This window comes from Cricetulus griseus (assembly GCF_003668045.3).
Source record: "Cricetulus griseus strain 17A/GY chromosome 1 unlocalized genomic scaffold, alternate assembly CriGri-PICRH-1.0 chr1_1, whole genome shotgun sequence".
NCBI classification, from domain to species: domain Eukaryota; kingdom Metazoa; phylum Chordata; class Mammalia; order Rodentia; family Cricetidae; genus Cricetulus; species Cricetulus griseus.
This window is the reverse complement of record NW_023276807.1, coordinates 170,260,289-170,277,970: the sequence shown is the minus strand read 5'-3', so window position 1 is coordinate 170,277,970 and position 17,682 is coordinate 170,260,289. Positions and strand designations below refer to the sequence as shown.

At 39.6% G+C, this 17,682-nt stretch overlaps 1 protein-coding gene across 2 annotated transcripts in view; it reads right to left on the bottom strand.

The window, feature by feature from the left end:
- Positions 1–294: 294 nt before the first annotated feature.
- The window catches only part of Ptprg (protein tyrosine phosphatase receptor type G), a 663,134-nt gene continuing 645,746 nt past the window's right edge, over positions 295–17,682 (bottom strand). For both annotated transcript variants that reach the window (XM_027389349.2, XM_027389348.2), the window contains 6 exons: positions 17,419–17,495; positions 16,792–16,920; positions 11,432–11,578; positions 10,613–10,755; positions 1,619–1,754; positions 295–1,137 (listed from right to left, as the gene is read on the bottom strand). In XM_027389349.2, coding sequence (XP_027245150.1) covers positions 991–1,137; positions 1,619–1,754; positions 10,613–10,755; positions 11,432–11,578; positions 16,792–16,920; positions 17,419–17,495 — 779 coding nt within the window. In that variant the 3' untranslated portion in view covers positions 295–990. The remainder of the gene's footprint in view (positions 1,138–1,618; positions 1,755–10,612; positions 10,756–11,431; positions 11,579–16,791; positions 16,921–17,418; positions 17,496–17,682) is intronic.

Genomic DNA, 17,682 nt, shown 5'->3' with positions numbered 1-17,682 from the left:
TATATTTCAAATTCAATCTTAAGTAGAGTATTATGTAATTAAGAGATTTATTATGAAACATTTGGCAAAAAAAAAAATAAAGGAAGAAAGTTTAAATACCTATTATTTTCCGTTGCTGTAGCTACTGTGAGGTATGGTACTAGATACCAAAAAGTTTTAGTGGGGTTAACTAAAGGGGTCATAAGTAAACTGCATGAAATAGTGCCACCTTTCCTTTATAAAAGCCAGCCCCTATTTTAGGGTGTAGCTACTTCAGAGAGTCAAAATGGAAATAACACACACTGTCCACATAACTACTGTGAAATCTGTAATACAGAATGATTCTTTATTTTGACACATTTCAACTGTGAATATAACTCGGTAACTAATAAGAGATGTTCACATGAAGCAACTCTTAAGCCCTCTTAACTTCTTAGTGGATCCCTCAACCATGACAAATGGAATGGACATTATCAGACTTCTTATGGGCTCCCATTAACCTCCTGCCCTGTAAAAGGAAACAATGCCCATCCACTCCATGGTAACAGAAGGCATATAGTATTGAACAGTGCCTAGAAAAAAAAATAGAGGGGAACTGAGAAAAGTACAGTGTTGCCTGCTAGGAAAATGCAATTGCTTTAGAATAATAACAAAACTGAGATTCACTGTCATAACAAAGACCTTCACTGCACAGAACTAAATAGTAGCATGTATGTTGTCATGGAATGTCACATCAGGGTTTGCTGTAGATTAGATTATAGGCAGTAACACTGATCATATAGTGCAAACTAGGTAAAGTTGCGTTTCACTGTGTGAAATGAACAGGTGCAAATGCTCAGTAGGATACCATTAAGACATAAAATGGCAAAAAATAAATATCAAAACTTTTATCAGTGTAAAAAAGTAACTGGGTTATTGTATAACCTAGAGTCTGGCAAAAAAGGCCTCAAAAAAGTTCTGTCTTTACAAGTGTCAGAAGTTTACAAATTAAGTGCCCGTCCAGGGGTCCGGTCACACCAGAGACTCCATGCTCTCAGCGGGGTCTGACTCTTCTGCAGTTAGCACAGCACCATTTTTGTCCCCCATCATGGGGCCATTTCCATTTTCTTTAGTGCTGACCAAGCTGAGCATTGCTTTGTAGACAAACTGGTACTGTTCCTGGAAGACAGGTGTGAATAACTGGTTAGACATTTTATCAAAGATGCAAATACTGTTCAAAAACATACTTCTAAAAACCATGCCCAGAGAGACAAGAATAGCAACAATTTTTATTCAACTTTAAAAGCAACCACTTGAATCACTGAGCTCTATGCCTTCTTCATATCCTCTGGTCTTAGCACAGAACCTGTTTCAGTGATGGTGGCTCATAAGACACTCTACTCATGAGTAGAATTTTTTTTAAACTACATTACTGATATTTTGGGGTAGATATTTCCGTGTTGGCAAGGGTTATCTTGTGCATGGTGAGCTTGGCCTTTACACACTAAATGCCACAGAACCTCTGTCCAGTGGTGAAAAACAGTAAGTCTCCAGATATTGCCAGCTGTCTCGTGGTCAACACCCATAGTGGAGAACCCCTGGTCTGTAGTACAGATCTGAGGATCATCTGACAGGTTTGACACACATGCAAACTACTTACAATGTCTGTAAATACTCCAGGCCTCATAAGATTGATCATTTTTGCCACCTGGAAGACATCCACAGCATTTTCATTCTCTAGCTGCTGGGACAAGGTGGTAAGGGCACATAGCATTCCTGCAGAAACTGCTCCATACCTGGGGAGGAGAAAAGAAAGATGTGATTTCAGATGTATGAATGGACTACATGTAGCGGGAGGTTAAGTACCACCACATATTTTCTTAAGAATTAAGTTGGCTGGGTTGGTGGCTATTCCAGAAGACAGAATGAATTAAATTTTAGACAGGGGGAGGGATCTACAAATTTACATAGAGGTGACATTTTTGCCCAAAGCCATTTTCGAAAAATGGCTCAGCTTGATGTCTAAAATGAAACAAAAGGTTCAAAAGTAGACTTGGGTGGGGGCTGGAGAGATTGCTCAGAGGTTAAGAGCACGGACTGCTCTTCCAGAGGTCCTGAGTTCAATTCCCAGCAACCACATGGTGGCTCACAACCATCCGTTATGAGATCTGGTGCCCTCTTCTAGTGTGCAGATGTACATGGAAGCAGAATGTTGTATAAATAATAAATAAAATCTTTAAAAAAAAGTAGACTTGTAAACACTACAGAATTGATTTTGGATAAGAGATATTACAACAGGTGAGATAAATAGAAAGTGCTGCAGGGCCCTCACTTTCAATAATCTTAAGCATATCTAATGTCCATTTGGTTGTGACTGTAGCCTTTAATAGCTGAACCATCTCTCCAACACTTAATCAGATAAATTGAACTTAAAAAAACCCTTCCACTGCATAATGGTGTTTTGGATAACCAAAGACTACATTTATGATGGGCCTATAAGGTTACAGTAAAGCTGAAGTTCTTATAAACATTGTTTATGATCATTTTTGTTTGCCTGGAATACAGTTCAGCTCAGATGTAAATTAAGGTCATCTTTTATTTGGGGCAGGAGGAATTCTGCTTTGAGAATTCTGCCTGTAAAGATTTTCTTTTGTATCTTCTAATTTTATTTTTCATGTTTCAAGTATAGGTAGGTTATAAATGCCTACTGCTGCCATATCCTTAAACCCGTGTACTGCAAATTTTCATTTCATATTTATTTCAAAATACCTGTAACCTTCTGTTCCACTCTACCATTTTATGGTGATTTTGGAACCAGACTATCAAGGAACAAAAAGTGTTAGGGTTTTTGCTACATTCCATGAATATATAGATAAGTTTGAGGAAAGCCATGCCTTTTCAATCTTTAGTTTTTCTCTTCAAAAATAGCATGCCTTTTCTACATTTACGCAGGTCAATTGGGCTTTGGAGTTTCTTTCTAGATCTTTGCACATCATGTTTTAGGTTAATTCCAGGGTCCATGGAGTCCCTGCTACTCCTCAGAATGGCCTCATGTGGCACCTTCACACTTGATGTATAGAGACATTAATTATGCTGACAAAGTGAGCATGCAGACAGTTACACAGCAGAACTCTTGAGTAATTTGTAGGCTCTCTAGGTGGTGGACTTAGCCTCTTGATGTTTATTCTGGTCTTTGGTATTTACTGCCTTGGTTAAACCCTGAAATGTTTAGTGTGCCAGCAATGGAAGCAGGCATGCTTTTTATGGTCTTTAATGGTTAAGCTACTCAAGTTTTAAATAAAAAAATAAAAGCATGTGTGACAGGCTTCTCATAAATGATAACTGGTTAAGGATGATGGCTTATTTTCTTTGTTCTGTTTGCTGAAGATATTGGTGGGGTTAAGAAGGGGTGTTATTTTATTCCATTATTTATTATAGATGTTTTCTACCTATTTTTATCTGTTGATTTTTAAAAAAAAAATCTTTGAAAATGTCTTGAGTTCATCAACACATTTTGATACTATTTAATTAGTGTTATATTGCCAGAATAAAGCTTATTTTCTTACAATATGTAACTCCTTTTATATTGGATTTTGTTGGATGGTATTTTACTCATGATTGTCAAATGTATAGGACTAGCCTGTGTATTGCAACTCTGGTGCTAGCATTTTCCTTTGAATGCAGTTTGTGCTCTTCTCACTGTGTTGTTACTATCTCGAGGTAGCCTCAGTGAGAGTTTGGGGACCCAGGCCTGGGGAGGGCTCTCTCTCTCACACTCACTTCTTGGTAATCACTACTGTGTGGTCTATGTTCTCTCTAGATAATTACATACACAGAGTGATTCTTCCCTATGAGACAATTCTGCGGTCATTGTCCCTTAATGTTGAAGAGGCATTTCAGGTGAAGTCACTGGCCAACGAGTCTTACAGCGAGACTATGGCTACATTTCAGCTTCCAGATCTAAGTGGCTTAGAAAAGAGATGGGCACATATCATGTAAACATCATCTACTACCTTTGCTTAAAGTTTATTAACATAATGTTGCAAGTAAACAGTCTCACTTACTTTATTTTCTTTTAAATGTATTTCTAGGTTTTTTTGTTAATCAGTGAATGTGTTCAACATACACAGAAGTATAATCTCAAAAGGACCAGTGTGTAGCTGTCATTCAGCTACACAAATCACCAGCTTGTGGACAGTCTTCTACCTGTTTCTTCCTGAAGTAAATTGAGATGTTTTATTGATAATTAGCTTTTATAAGTAATTTGTAAATGCTAAGAACCTAAAAGAACAAGCATAAACAAACAGTTCTCAGATGTCTTTAAGTGGAAGTTTTTTCTTCTTAACTTATGCCTTCTATAATTGTCTTCTTTGTGACAGTATCCAGGGTTCACTCCCAGCCTCCTCCTTCCCCTCTAAAGACAACTTGTCATTGTGGTGTCCAGGCTGGCTGTGAACTGCTGCTTCTCCTACCTTTGTCTCCTCCGAGCTGGGAATGTAGCAGCATGTCATCTCCCTGGATATCACCACTGCATCTTTCATTAGGCCAGGTCTATTTATTGCTTACACTTTCTGTCTTTGCTCCCGCTTCATTCCCTTCGTTTTCTTCCATTAATTACCTGTATTTCAGTGGTTTTATCTGTTTATTCCCCCCAGCTTTCAAAACTGAAGGCCAAGGTTGTTTCCAAACTTCAATAAATGCAGATTGGGCTATGACTTTTTAAGGGAGGTACAGTGTGGTTCTTTCTGAAAGTTAATGCTTTGATCATTTGGTATTATTTTGCAGTTTCAATCTTGTTTATCTCTTTAAGCCATAAATTATTTAAAAGTAGTTTCACATGTAAGAACTTCAGTTTCCATTAATAGGATTTAGAATCTTATTTAACTGTGGATTTCTAGTATTAATGTGTTGTGATGAACGAGTGTGGTTTTGTATCTAGTTTGTAGTGATTTATTGAGATTCTATTTTTGGTCACTTTTTATAGGTAAGCCACTTGAGTTTCCACAGGCTGTCTCTCACATAGTACCCCTTGAGTACACATGTGTCTCTGTCAACATTAGGTAAAGCTGTGCTATTCAGAGTCTCTCTAAATGCTACTGTTCAAACAGCTCAGTTTGGAACTTGATTCATTATCTCTAAAACATTAGCTGGTGTTCCTGCTAGGGTTTTATCTCCCTCTGCATCAACTCCTAGACATGTTAGAGATTCCACGCCTAGTTTCTGCTAGTTCTATATCAGCCTCAACCATAGCATCACTCTTCCTTCCTTTCCTTTCTTTCTTTCTTTCTTTCTTTCTTTCTTTCTTTCTTTCTTTCTTTCTTTCTTTCTTTCTTTCTTTTTTTTGGTTTATCGAGGCAGGGTTTGTCTGTGGCTTTGGAGGCTGTCCTGGAACTTGCTCTTGTAGACCAGGCTGGTCTCAAACTCACAGAGATCCACCTGCCTCTGTCTCCAGAGTCCTGGGATTAAAGGTGTGTGCCACCTCTGCCTGACCCCTCTTTCATTTTTAATAGCAGTATTTTTCATTTTTAGGTGTTAATTTTGTTAACTGGCTCATAGTATGTCTGTAATTGTTTCATAAAACTCTTCATTAGTTCTCTAAATATATACTTTTAATATCCACTATGATGACTCTATTTTGGTTTACTTTTTGTGTTTGTTTTGGTCCTTTCTCATTGTGCTGTCTTTTGTTGTATTCTAAGTTACACTAAGTTGACCTTATTTTATTAAAAAAAAAATTTGTACTGACTTGGTTTTAAGAAGGAAACAATTTAACCTTTACTTAACTGGTTCTAATAAAATGATTAAACTCAGGATTCCCCTCTTTATTTTCTTAGCTCTTCTTAAAGATTAGCTCAAGCCAGTCAGACAGAACAGTGAGATGACCATGTTCTGCTTGTCCAGTGTGCTTTCATGTGGGAGGATGTTAGCCTTTCTGTGGGATGGCTGCATTTCCTACCACTGACCAGTCTTTGTGAGGATTTTTTTTGGGGGGGGGGGTTTGAGGCAGGGCTTCTCAGTGTAACAGTCCTTGCTGTCCTGGAATTCGCTTTGTAGACCAGGCTAGCTTAGAACTCACAGATTCACCTGCCTCTGCCTCCCAAGTTCTGGGATTAAAGGCAGGTATTACCACCACTAGCCCCCCCTTTTTTGTCCCCCCCCCCAGACAGGGTTTCTCTGTGTAGCTTTGGAGCCTATCCTGGCACTCACTCTGGAGACCAGGCTGGCTTGAACTCACAGAGATCCGCCTGCTTCTGCCTCCTGAGTGCTGGGATTAAAGGTGTGTACCACCAACGCCCGGCCTAGCCCTTCTTAATACATACACTGTTTAGCATTTTCATCAAGGACAGAAAACACAAAATGGTAGTTGTAACATCTGGCCTAGTTTATAGTGGGCTAAGTTGTCTCTAAGTTGTGAAAGGACAACTGTGATGTTCACACATGAGGAAAGCCCTTAATGTCACACTTCCCAGAAGTATGTGAACAGCAAGGTTTAAGCACACCTAGAAACTAAAATCAATTGTACCTACATATCTAACACTGAAATAAAAGAAGGTTGAAGGAAATAAGGACTGTTCTCTTTTAGAACTTTATGCATTACATTAGGACTGAATGATATTTGCTCCATGGACTTGGTGCAGAAGTGATTTCAGTTTCTTACAGGCTACATTACACAGTAGTTACACATCCACTGGCTCCCGAAATTAGCTTACCACTTTTCTCTAGTTAAAAGTAGTGCTGGTTTAGTGCTGTTTAGAGAAAAACACCAAAGTACTTGGACTGTGTTGATTCTAAAATAGCCTGAGAAACTTCCTCTTGCAGCAGATGGGAACAAATACAGAGATCCACAGAGACAATATGCAAAAAATGATAGACCTTGGAACACTCAGCCCCAAACCAGATGCCTCCATCAAATCCCTCCTCCCCTACTTGCAACTAGGCAGAAGAGGAAACAGAAGAGTTTAAGAGCCAGAGGGGATGGAGAATACCAAGGAAGCAAGGCCTCCTAAACATAACAGTACCAAAAAACACTTATGAACTCAGGGACTGAGGCAGTACGCACAGGGCCTACTAGGGTCTGCACCAGATGGGGTCCTAGAGCTAAGAGGAAAAGTAGACACATGCTCTGACCTAACCCAGAAGAAGCTAGTGCCAACTGAGAACTATCTGCAAATGAAAATTAGGTTTTTTCCCAAGGGAGTTTCACTGGAGAAACAAACTACTCTTAAGGGTAGGCCTCATGTCCATGACCTCAACAGCATCTTTTGAAGTTCTCTGTCTCATAATGCCATACCAGGGTATTTTTCTTTTTCTTTTTTCTCTTAAAGTTCCTTTGTGTATAGATTATGGCTTCTGGTTTTGTGTTTCTTTGAGATTCCTGTGTGTGTCTCTGTGTCTATATGTGTTTTTGTGCCTTTTTTTTTTTACTCCTTTTCTATTTGATTATTTTGTCTTATTCCACATTTTTGCTTTTGTTTTATCATCATATTTTATTATTATTCCTTAGATGCCTATTTTTTAACTTCCTTTTTTATTTATTCTACGTGTATTTCACATCATGTATATACATCCCATTCATTTCCTTGTCCCATCGTATCATCCCTCTACCCTTTCAACCCCGCCGAATAAAATAAAATAAAATTTAAGAGAATGAAAAGAAGAAAAATCTATCTCATCATGGAACCTGTAGTGTGACACAGTGAGTCACATGATAAACCCTTTTGTCCATGTATCTTTACTTGCAAGTGTTCATTGCAAAGTCATTGGTTTGGTTTGAGGCCTCTTATTTCTGTTATACTATCAATGCTGGGCCCTCACTGGGACTCCCCTTGGATAAGATTCTGAAGCTTTGGGTCTGCAGGACGGGCCCTTTCATGTGCTCCTGTAGATCACAGATGAGGTGGATGTTGGGGTGAGCCAACTCATAACCCTGGTTCTGGGCCTGGATAGTTGCAGGGTTGGTCTGCGCCTCCCCCCCCCCCCCCCCCCCCCCCCCCCCGCCCGCCTTGTCCTCACCATCAGGGTGAACTCTTCTGCATTGCCCTGGCTTGTTTACCCCTTGTAGTGATGAGCAAGTAGTAGGGCCAGTTCTCCCACTTTCACATCCTCAGGGTCAGTTCTCCCACAACTACAACAAGGGCCAGCTCTACTGTGTTGCCCAGGCTTGATGTAGGGGCCATTCTTTCGAGTGCTACAGTTGATGAGGGGTAGGAACAGCTCTCCCACTTTTATGACCTCAGAGCCAGCTCTCCCACCTGCCTTGTTGATGGGTGAGGGCATTTCTCCCTTGTCCATCTGCCACATGACAGATGAGTAGTGGGACAGTTCTCCCAGGCTCATAACTTGGGCTGGCTCACTGAGCCTATTTGTTTTCTAAGGAGAGACAGAAAGGGTGTGGATCTGGGTGGGAAGGGAAGTAGGGAAGAAGCTGAAGAAGGGAAAACATCATCCAAATATAACTGTATGGAAAAAAAATCTATTTTCAGTGAGGGGGGAGGGGAAGGGGGAAAAGGAGAAGGGCAGGGAAGGGAGAGGAGAGGAAAGGAGAGGAGAGGGGGGGAGGGAGATAGAGATAGAGAGAGAAAGAAAAAGAGATAGAGATAGAGAGAGAGAGAGAGAGAGAGAGAGAGAGAGAGAGAGAGAGATCATAGCTGGGAATGCCATTCTGAGTTATAATGCTATCACTGTGAAGAAGTACAGTTTCCTTAGAAGTCAGTAGCGCGGGAAGAAAAGCAGGGGTTGCAGCCAGAATCTACTACTCTTCATTGAGGAGTGGCAACATAAAGTTTGTAGGTCAGCATGGTGGAATCCTAGTATTTGGTAGGCTAAGGCAAAAGGATTGCCAGGAGCTCCAGGTCAGCCCGGTCTTATATAACAAGACCTTGTTCCAAAACAACAACAAAAATACCCGTACAAACAAACAAAACCAAAAAAAAAAACCCAAATCCAAAGTAAAATTAAGTGTGGGAAGTAGATGAGAACAGAAAGCAGGAAAGGATCGAAGCATAGCTTGAAAGAGAAAGAAGGAACAGGAATAGCCACTGTAAAAACCAGAGGAAGGCAGTAGAGAATGGTGGTTAGGATGGGTGGCTTGGAGCCACATGGGCTGGTCTCCTATGTCTCAATGGACTTGCTCATTCAGGAGAGTCCTGAGTGACTTCAGAGCTTGACAATTGCCCTAGACATTTCTGGTGTCTGTGTAGCAGAAAGGTCTGCATTTTCATCTTATAATAGATCCCATACATTGTGTGGCTGATGCTAGTAGAAACTGACTATAAACCTCTCCATGTACTAAGCACCTTCCTCACTGTGCCTGTTTCCCCAAACACAGAGTGCATACTGTAAATTATGTTTTTCGTAATCCTAATCAGTTATGACTTGTGGGTGTCTTTGCATCAGTGGAGTGGGGACCGGTCAATGGATTTTGTTACAGAATTTCTTACCAGTTTTCAGTCCTTGATCTTAAGACCAAATTATAATAACAGCTAAACTTGTATTAATTTAGGCAATTTAAGGTATTAGGAATTAAAACAGAAAATGTTACAACAGAAGCCCAAGCCTTCTACTAATCATGAGTGACAGTTTCATTACATGTCAAGTAACTCTGGAAATATCTATATATTCATGACAGGCAGTGAACAAGGCAGATGGTCTCTTTGTTATATATATATATATATATATATATATATATATATGTATATGTATATGTATATGTATATGTATATGTATATGTATATATACAAACACACATATATAGTAATATATAATATATATAGCTTGACTTTTCTGATCTTCTGGAAAGACCTTGGAGATACAACCCAAAGGGTTCTCAGACCACACTTTGAGATTAAATGAAACTAGCTTAGTTACACATAGGAAACTAGTTGCTATTATTTGAGTAAAGCATCTATTCTGTAGCCATCTCAAAAGATTATGTGTGCTGCAGGAATGCTGGGTGGGAACAGACTATCCTGGGAATAGAACAGACTTGAGCATGTGAATCCAGCATGCCAAGAATGTCACACATTACGGTTAGGGTACGCTTGTCCCCAAGTAAGAACCTGCTTACTTTTTGGTGAAGAATAGAAGTACAGTATTTTCCCTTTCTAGAACATATACTCTAGGGACACTCAAAGCCTGGTAAAAGGTGACCAATTAAAACACAACCACATGGGGCCCCGGTAGTAGATTAGTATTTTTCCCTGGTGTAGGAGGGGACTTTGGGAGCCCATCCCACGTGAAGGGATGCACTCTTGCCCTGGACACATGGGGAAGGGTCCAGCCCCAGCCCAGGATGATGTGGTGGACTTTTCGGAGTCCCTATTGAGGGCCCTACCTACCCTGCCTGGGGAGTGGGGGTGGATGGGGTGGGGGTAGGTAGGGGTGGGGAGGGAGGGAGGGTGAGGGGAGGGAGAGGGAAAGGGAGAGGGAGAAGGGATTGACACGTGAAACAAGCTTGTTCCTAATTTGAACCAATAAAAAAAAATTTAAAAGAAAAAAAAAAACACAACCACGATGCTTTTGCATATGTATCTCTGCAATAGAAATAACATGGAGTACTGAAAGCAAAAAGAGGGAGGTGTTCCTGTTCAACTTCTGTGTGAATCCAATCAAAAGAACAACACCAGAATTTAACATACATTAATCAGATACTTACTCATCATGAACAATAGTGGGGCCATCCCGTGTTAAGGCCTCTTCCTTGATGACATTGATCAGCTCAAAGGTACTGCTTATGGGGGCATCTGGGTTAGGCCATTTGGGGCACTGAAAGTGCCGAACTTCTAGTACATAGTCATCCTGCAACCAAAAAAAAAAAAACAGAATCATAATTCCTCCTGTATCTATCACTAAATGGATGAAACCTGCTCCCTAGGAAGCATGCATCTTGGGGAACTCTGAATAGTATTAGGTTACCCAAAAAGCACAAGACCCACCTGTCATCAAAACACAACACACCACTGAATAGTAGGCTCTCTTTAATTAGGCAAACAAAACAAAACAAAAATCCTGCAGGAGACATTATGCCCCACTACTCTAACTTTGACTCACAATAGAAAAGAAAGAAGGGAGGGTCTTAGGTGATACAAATGCTGATACACATGGATTATTTCTTACGCTTCTGAGAAGGCAGTTATTATATGTGAAAATAGTGTTTGTTAAAGTGTCATGTCCATTGCAAGGCTATGTTTCTGATGTCAAAGCAAGCAGCATTTCTCTCCTATATTGAGTACTATCTCATACACCGTCTTTATCATTTAGCCAGAAGACCTACTTGTATGTATGCTGAGCCAGAGACTGTTACATTTCTTCCACCCAACTGGAAAAAGCAAATATACGAAGGAAAGAAAAATGGAAATGCACATATTTAACAGCTGAACCTATCTTGAAGGTAGTAAAACCACTTTATTATTACTTAAAAGGAAGACACAAGACCCAGGTTGGGCAACTGTGGAGGAAATGTGGGTTAAGTTACCTGTGTAGCTTCAAGGATAAAGTCATGGATGATGATTTGTTCTTCATTAGAGAGGCACAGCCTGTCCTTGCTGATAAGGGTGACAGTGAAGGCCTCACAGTTCATGGATTCCTCTCGACTTGGCCAGTACACAAACTCATCTTCTGCCTTTGGGAACCAGGAAAACAAATTATTTTATAGTGTTATCAAACTGACTCCTCATCTCATGTTTGCAATCTCCCAAACCACTCCTTACCTTTTAAATTGATTTTATAGAATTATTAACACACATCTAGTCATTTTCAATGTTATTGTAGTCTATTATAAATTGTACTTTGATAATAACCGTTTCAAAGCACCCATCTCTTGTCATAGCAACCCAAACAACTGCTCTATAGACAAAACACTATGCCTAGTTGACAAGAACTCTGTTAGAACAGACATGGCAAAATCAGAGATCAGGTAGAGTTCATTTAGTTTTGTTACTTTACAGTTGCTTTAGTTTATACTTCATTAGTAGTGATGTTTAAAAAATAAAATTTATTGTGTATTTTTGAAATATAATGCATATTACAGAATAGATAGTAAAGTTTACTAAAGTCAATTAAATGAACAGGTATAGATACACAATATGTATATATATTTACTTTTATGGCAATAGCTACAATATCATAAATGTTAAGTATAGTACAATTTTATTACATATGGTTCTTAGATGGTACATGAGCTCTAGATTTATTCATTCTATATACATACCTGTGCTTTGTGTCCTCCAACCTACTCCCTACCCCCCATTACCATCTTGTTAGTTCCTTATCTTTTTTCTTCCTTAGTGGGACTGCATAATGTTTTCTTCCTGTGTATGGCTTATTTAACTCAGTGTAGGGTTCTCTGAGCTCAATCTGTGGCGAAAACTAGATCTTATTCTTTCTAGGGGCCAGCAAACATGCCCCTGTACACACATGCAGATTGTTTCTATATTTTGGCTATTGTGCACAACGTTGCAGAGAACACTGGAGGGCACACACTTCACATGGTGCTTATCTTCTTTTGGGGGAAGTGTGTGCTCTGCAGGTGTTTTATATAGAAACTTGAATATACTTCTTTCCATATGGTTGTGTTAGTCTATAGTCCAATGTATAGTGAGTTGTATTTCTTCTTTTCTATGTAGCCCTTAAATGTACTATGGACTAGGCTGACCTCTAATTTGCATCCATTTTCCTTCCTCTGCCTTCCAAGTGCTGGGGTTACAGCTATGTTGGACCATGCGAGCAAGAGTTTCTATTCTTCCTTACCGACATTTGTCATATCCACCCTAATTGGCAGGAGGTGGTATTTTGTAAAGGGAACGGATTATAACACTGAGTACCTTTCCACATACCTGCTGACCATTTTTGTCATACTTGAAGACATATTTTTGCCCACTTTCTAGAGTTCTCTATAAATTTTGGATGATAGCCACTAGATATGGGATTTGTACCATCTGTCTTGACAAATGAGGACATTCTCAGAGATGTCCATAAATTGTCTAAATCACACTGCTGATAAAGAGCAAAAGACTGCACCTTTTGGAAAGGAAGCTGTGAATAAATAAGCAGGCAGGCCATCAGTAGAAGGCACCTTTTAAAAGTCAAGGTACCCTGTTGGTGTCAGATTTCAAGAGGGGGATAATACAGAAGGCGTTCAGCTTTGAGGCAGGCAAGCTTTACATGTTCATCTATTTTAAGTTTAAAAATAGAAATTCAGGCTTGGTACTTGAATTCTATCCCTGAAAATTATGGCTTCCTAAGAAAAACTTAATGGTTGGAGACCATGAGATGTGATTATGAGGATGTATACTCTTCCTCCCTTTTCTCATGGCTCAAATGAGGAACTCCCATTTGCCTGTAGCATGGGGCTTCCATGAGCATTTTACTCAGAATGCCTATTTACTATCACAGAAGTCAGGGGTAATATTCACAACAAAGAAGGCTCTGTTTAGACTTACATTGTTGCATTAGAAATGAGCCAGCAGTCCAATGAGACTTATCACCTCTTCAAGTTTCAATATAGATTATTGCCAAGTACATTTTTATTTTTAAAGCTCAGCATAAGGGGAAGCAAATTAGCAATTGGGTTTAATCTGTACAAAAGAAGCCTGGAACTGTTGTGCGTTTTATTATGCTTTGTTCAAGAAAATCGAAGCATGACCCCATAAACAGATTCAGGATATATAGTTAAGATGGACAGAACATTAGAATCTAACTACTATGCAGAGATCAATACATCTAGTATTCTATCTACCCCAGTGCTTCATATCTCTGAACCTTTATTTACATATTTTACAAATGAGAACAAGATAAGCTTGCATTTTCAAAGGACATAATAGGAATATCTGATGATATAGTTTGTTTAAAGGTGTCAAAGAGATCAAAGGCAGGAAAAAAAAAAACCCTGAATACAGACATTGAATTAGGAGTAATTCCTCGCCTTGAAATGTTAAACAATTAAATTAACTTTCCCCCCTTTTTCCTTTTTTTTAAAGCTTGTTCTTTTGGGAAGCAGAAGGTCATATAGCCCAGGGTGAATTTGAGCTTGCTACCTAGCACCATTCCCTACCCAAGTGCTGAGATTACAGGCATGTGTCACAAACACATGTGACATATGTGGTACTGGGGATTAAACCCAGGGCTTCAAACATGATAGGCAAGCACTCTATCAACTGAACTACAGTCCCGGATCCAAGAGCAACTTTTTATTTCTGCAGGCTTTCTGTCACAGAGGGTGTGTGTGTGTGTGTGCATGTGCGTGTGCATGTGCGTGTGCGTGTGTGTGTGTGTGTGTGTGTGTGTGTGTGTGTGTGTTTACATATACACTGTCTGTTACATTGAGACAAATCCCTTAACAATGATAATTTGGTTTCCAGTAGTAATTTTCCTAGACTCTTCACTGCTCTGCCCCTGGGATCCCCAGAAAGGTGTCTATTAATCACCTGGCATTCTTTAACTGATAACCTCCTCACTCCCCTTAGCAATGGCCAACCTTGGGCCCAAAAGGAAACTTTACCATCTCCTTCCTCTGCCTTTCCCTTCTGCCCTGTAACTACCCTAGCTTGCAAGAGTAAGGTAGGCTGACTTTTACAGAGAACCCCTCTGCAGGTTTTCCCTACAAATAAAGACCCACAGAGTCTTAAGTTCCACTGTCCATCTCTCCTCACTGATACATTTGTTACTATAATTTTTTTTAGACAGAGTTCTCGTGGAGTACAGGCCGGACTTTCTAGTTGATGATAACCTTAAATTCTTGATCATTCTGTTTCCATCTCCCAAGTTCTAGAGACTATCTAGATATCTAAGACTATCTAGATATAGAGTATTTACATATAAAGGTTTAAGACAATGTAGACAAAAAGATAAAAGATTATCTATATATAAAGGTATAAGATTATCTAGGTATAAAGATATGAGTATCTAGATGTATAGTATAAGATTATCTAGATATAAAGGTAAAAGATTAGCTATAAAGGCATAAGACTAGATATGAAGATATAAGAGTACCTAGACACAGGGATATGAGCATCTAGATATAAAAGTGTAAGGAATTAGTAATTGTAGTGATATATTATTTATGATTTATTAAAGCTTGCCTGAGGATTCAGAAAGCAAAGTCAGCCACAGGCCATAGAAGCCAGTCACACACCTTTAATCCCAGCAGCCAGAAGCTAGGAGGTGGTGGTACACATCTTTAGTCCTAGGACTCAGGATTAAGAGGAAGATGGATTTCTGTGAGTCCAGGGCTACCCAGATCTACAAGAATGAATCAGCCTAAAAGAGAATTACAGCTCACACCTTTAATCCCAACATTAGGGAAGTATGTAAGACAGAAGCAAGGTCTCAGAGAGGGTTTTCATTCTCCAGCCACACTGAGGAGAGGCAGCAGTTTGAGACTTGGTGAAGAGCTCATTTGTGGATCAGCCCTTTCAGCCCGATGTAGAGGTGAGACCTAGTGGCCGGCTGCTTTGCTTTTCTGATATTCAGCTTGAAGTTTGAACCCTAATATCTGTCTCTGGGTCATTTATTAATTTGCATTACAGGTAATATTGTTTTTTGAATTAAATTAGCGATTTTGAAGTCATTTAAAAATTGGAGCATCGTACAGTTATAGTAGTAGTAAAAACACACCAAAATGATGCCAACTTTAGGTAGTTTTTTTAGCCTGGCTTCAGAGAGACCCTGACATGCCAGTTTCGCATCAGTCTCTTTATTCTATCTAGAGAACATGCATCTCTTTGTTGGGTTTAGCTTTCCCATGCAAATGAGCCCTGGGAAGTACCTTGGTGGTGAGTGGCCTCTGTTCAGTTATAGCAACAAAATACCAACTCATCCAACAAATAAACATTTCAACCCTAAATGCCTTCCATTTTCACATGCCAATCAGAATGGGCCCCTGCTGCCAGCTAAGTTAAAAACTTACACGGCAGTTTTCAGCTTAAGCTTCTCAACCTTCCTCCATTCCATCATAAAGAAGCAGCCTCTGATCCTGAAGCTGGAGCAAAGTGCAACAGAGCAAAGAAGTTCCTACTGACTGGGCACACAGTCATTGTCATCCAGACTAGAAGTTCAACCACAGGCTGCTCTTCCTTAATTAAAAACTCACTAATCCCACATTCAAAGACAGTTCCCCAGTGGCTTTTGTTTTATCTTGTAGGCCCCATGTCCACAGAATAACTTTTTTGAAAGACCCAGCTAATTCTGAAATGTACATATGCATAAGACCTAAGCATAAACGTGTAATTTTGTTTTAAAATGTGCTTTCCCATCTCCTATTCAGAATCTTAACAGAGAAGGACTAAGGGACAGAAAGAACTAGACTAGAGGCTTGAATCCTCTCTGCAGGATGGATCTAAACAGCCTCTCCTTTCTGTCTCTACTGTGGCCCTGCCTATGAAATGGATACATTGTTAGCATTTAGTTGAGACCCATTCCTCTGGTGTGGGGCAATGGGACACACAGTAAAATGATTAAAAGCTTGGCAGGCAGGTGACTTAGGTAGAAATCTGGGACTAATTATTATTGCATGCTCTTGGACAAGGTCATTCCTTCACTTTCTCCAGCTATTAAGTCAGTTAATTCATAGAAGGTAAACACAGTCACATATACCCTAAATGTAATAAGTTATTTATTTTCTGAAAGTGGCATGTGGTGGCTAAGAAGTAATTCTGAAGTCCTATTATGGAGTTTACTAAAAAAGATGTTTTTCAAAGTCTTTACCCAGCCAGTATAGAGTGGTTGAGGAGCATTATAAACAGTATTGGGGAATCAGGTACAGAAGTGAGAAGGACAATGCTAGGAAAACACCCTTCTTAGCACACACAGACACAACAGCCCATGTGCTCTACTCACCAGGCTCTGGTTGTCTGGCAGCATGACAATGATCTGTGCATTATGATCCCAAATCATCCTCCAGAAATCTTTCGTAGTGTGTGGCAGAGGGTGCTGGGTTATAATGAATTCATTGCTTCTGTAATAGCCCTTCAATTAGGGAGAAGAGGAATTAGTGACTAGGTATGTGTCACTATAACTTTGTGGTGGTAAAATACATTCATGTAACAGGGCAGTATTATTTTGGCTATGCTAAAAGAATTGAGAAAGGCAGTCAGTACATTTGGTTAATTTTAAGTTGTACTTCGGTGAACACTGTGCAGACAATTTTCTCTCCACATGCAACTCACTTCAAGTTACCCCTGCTGTTTTTACTTAACAGCAATTTCAACATTTATTTAAGAGCTAGTTGGGCGAATTAACAATAAAATTAATTCCTTAAGAAGCATTTTGCTTAATTTAGATATTTTTGTATTCCCACCCTTTAGGCATCTTTTGTTAAAAGTTTCAAGCACAGAAATTTCTATACGTTTGATGCTACACATTGAGAAATTACTTTAAAAATGAAATCAGTCACAGGGGTGGTATGTGCTCCTTAATCACAAATACAGCCAATTAAACTGAAAGGCGGTAACGGTTGACTCTCACCATGATGTACGAAGCATTAATGTAATCTGTTCCTTTCATTCCGGGCAATGGTGCAAGTCCCACTCGAGCACGCTCAGCTATCATATGGAAAGAAACAATAACACCACATTTGCCTTATTGTTCAAAGGAACCAGCAATTCTTCCTTGGATTTACTTGGTGAATGGCATGACTCCCTGGCTCCTTCCTAAGACTGGCATATTTAAACAAGCTTAGGTGTTATCTGCTAAGAAGTGTATAAAATGAAAACTTCCCTGGGTACTCGG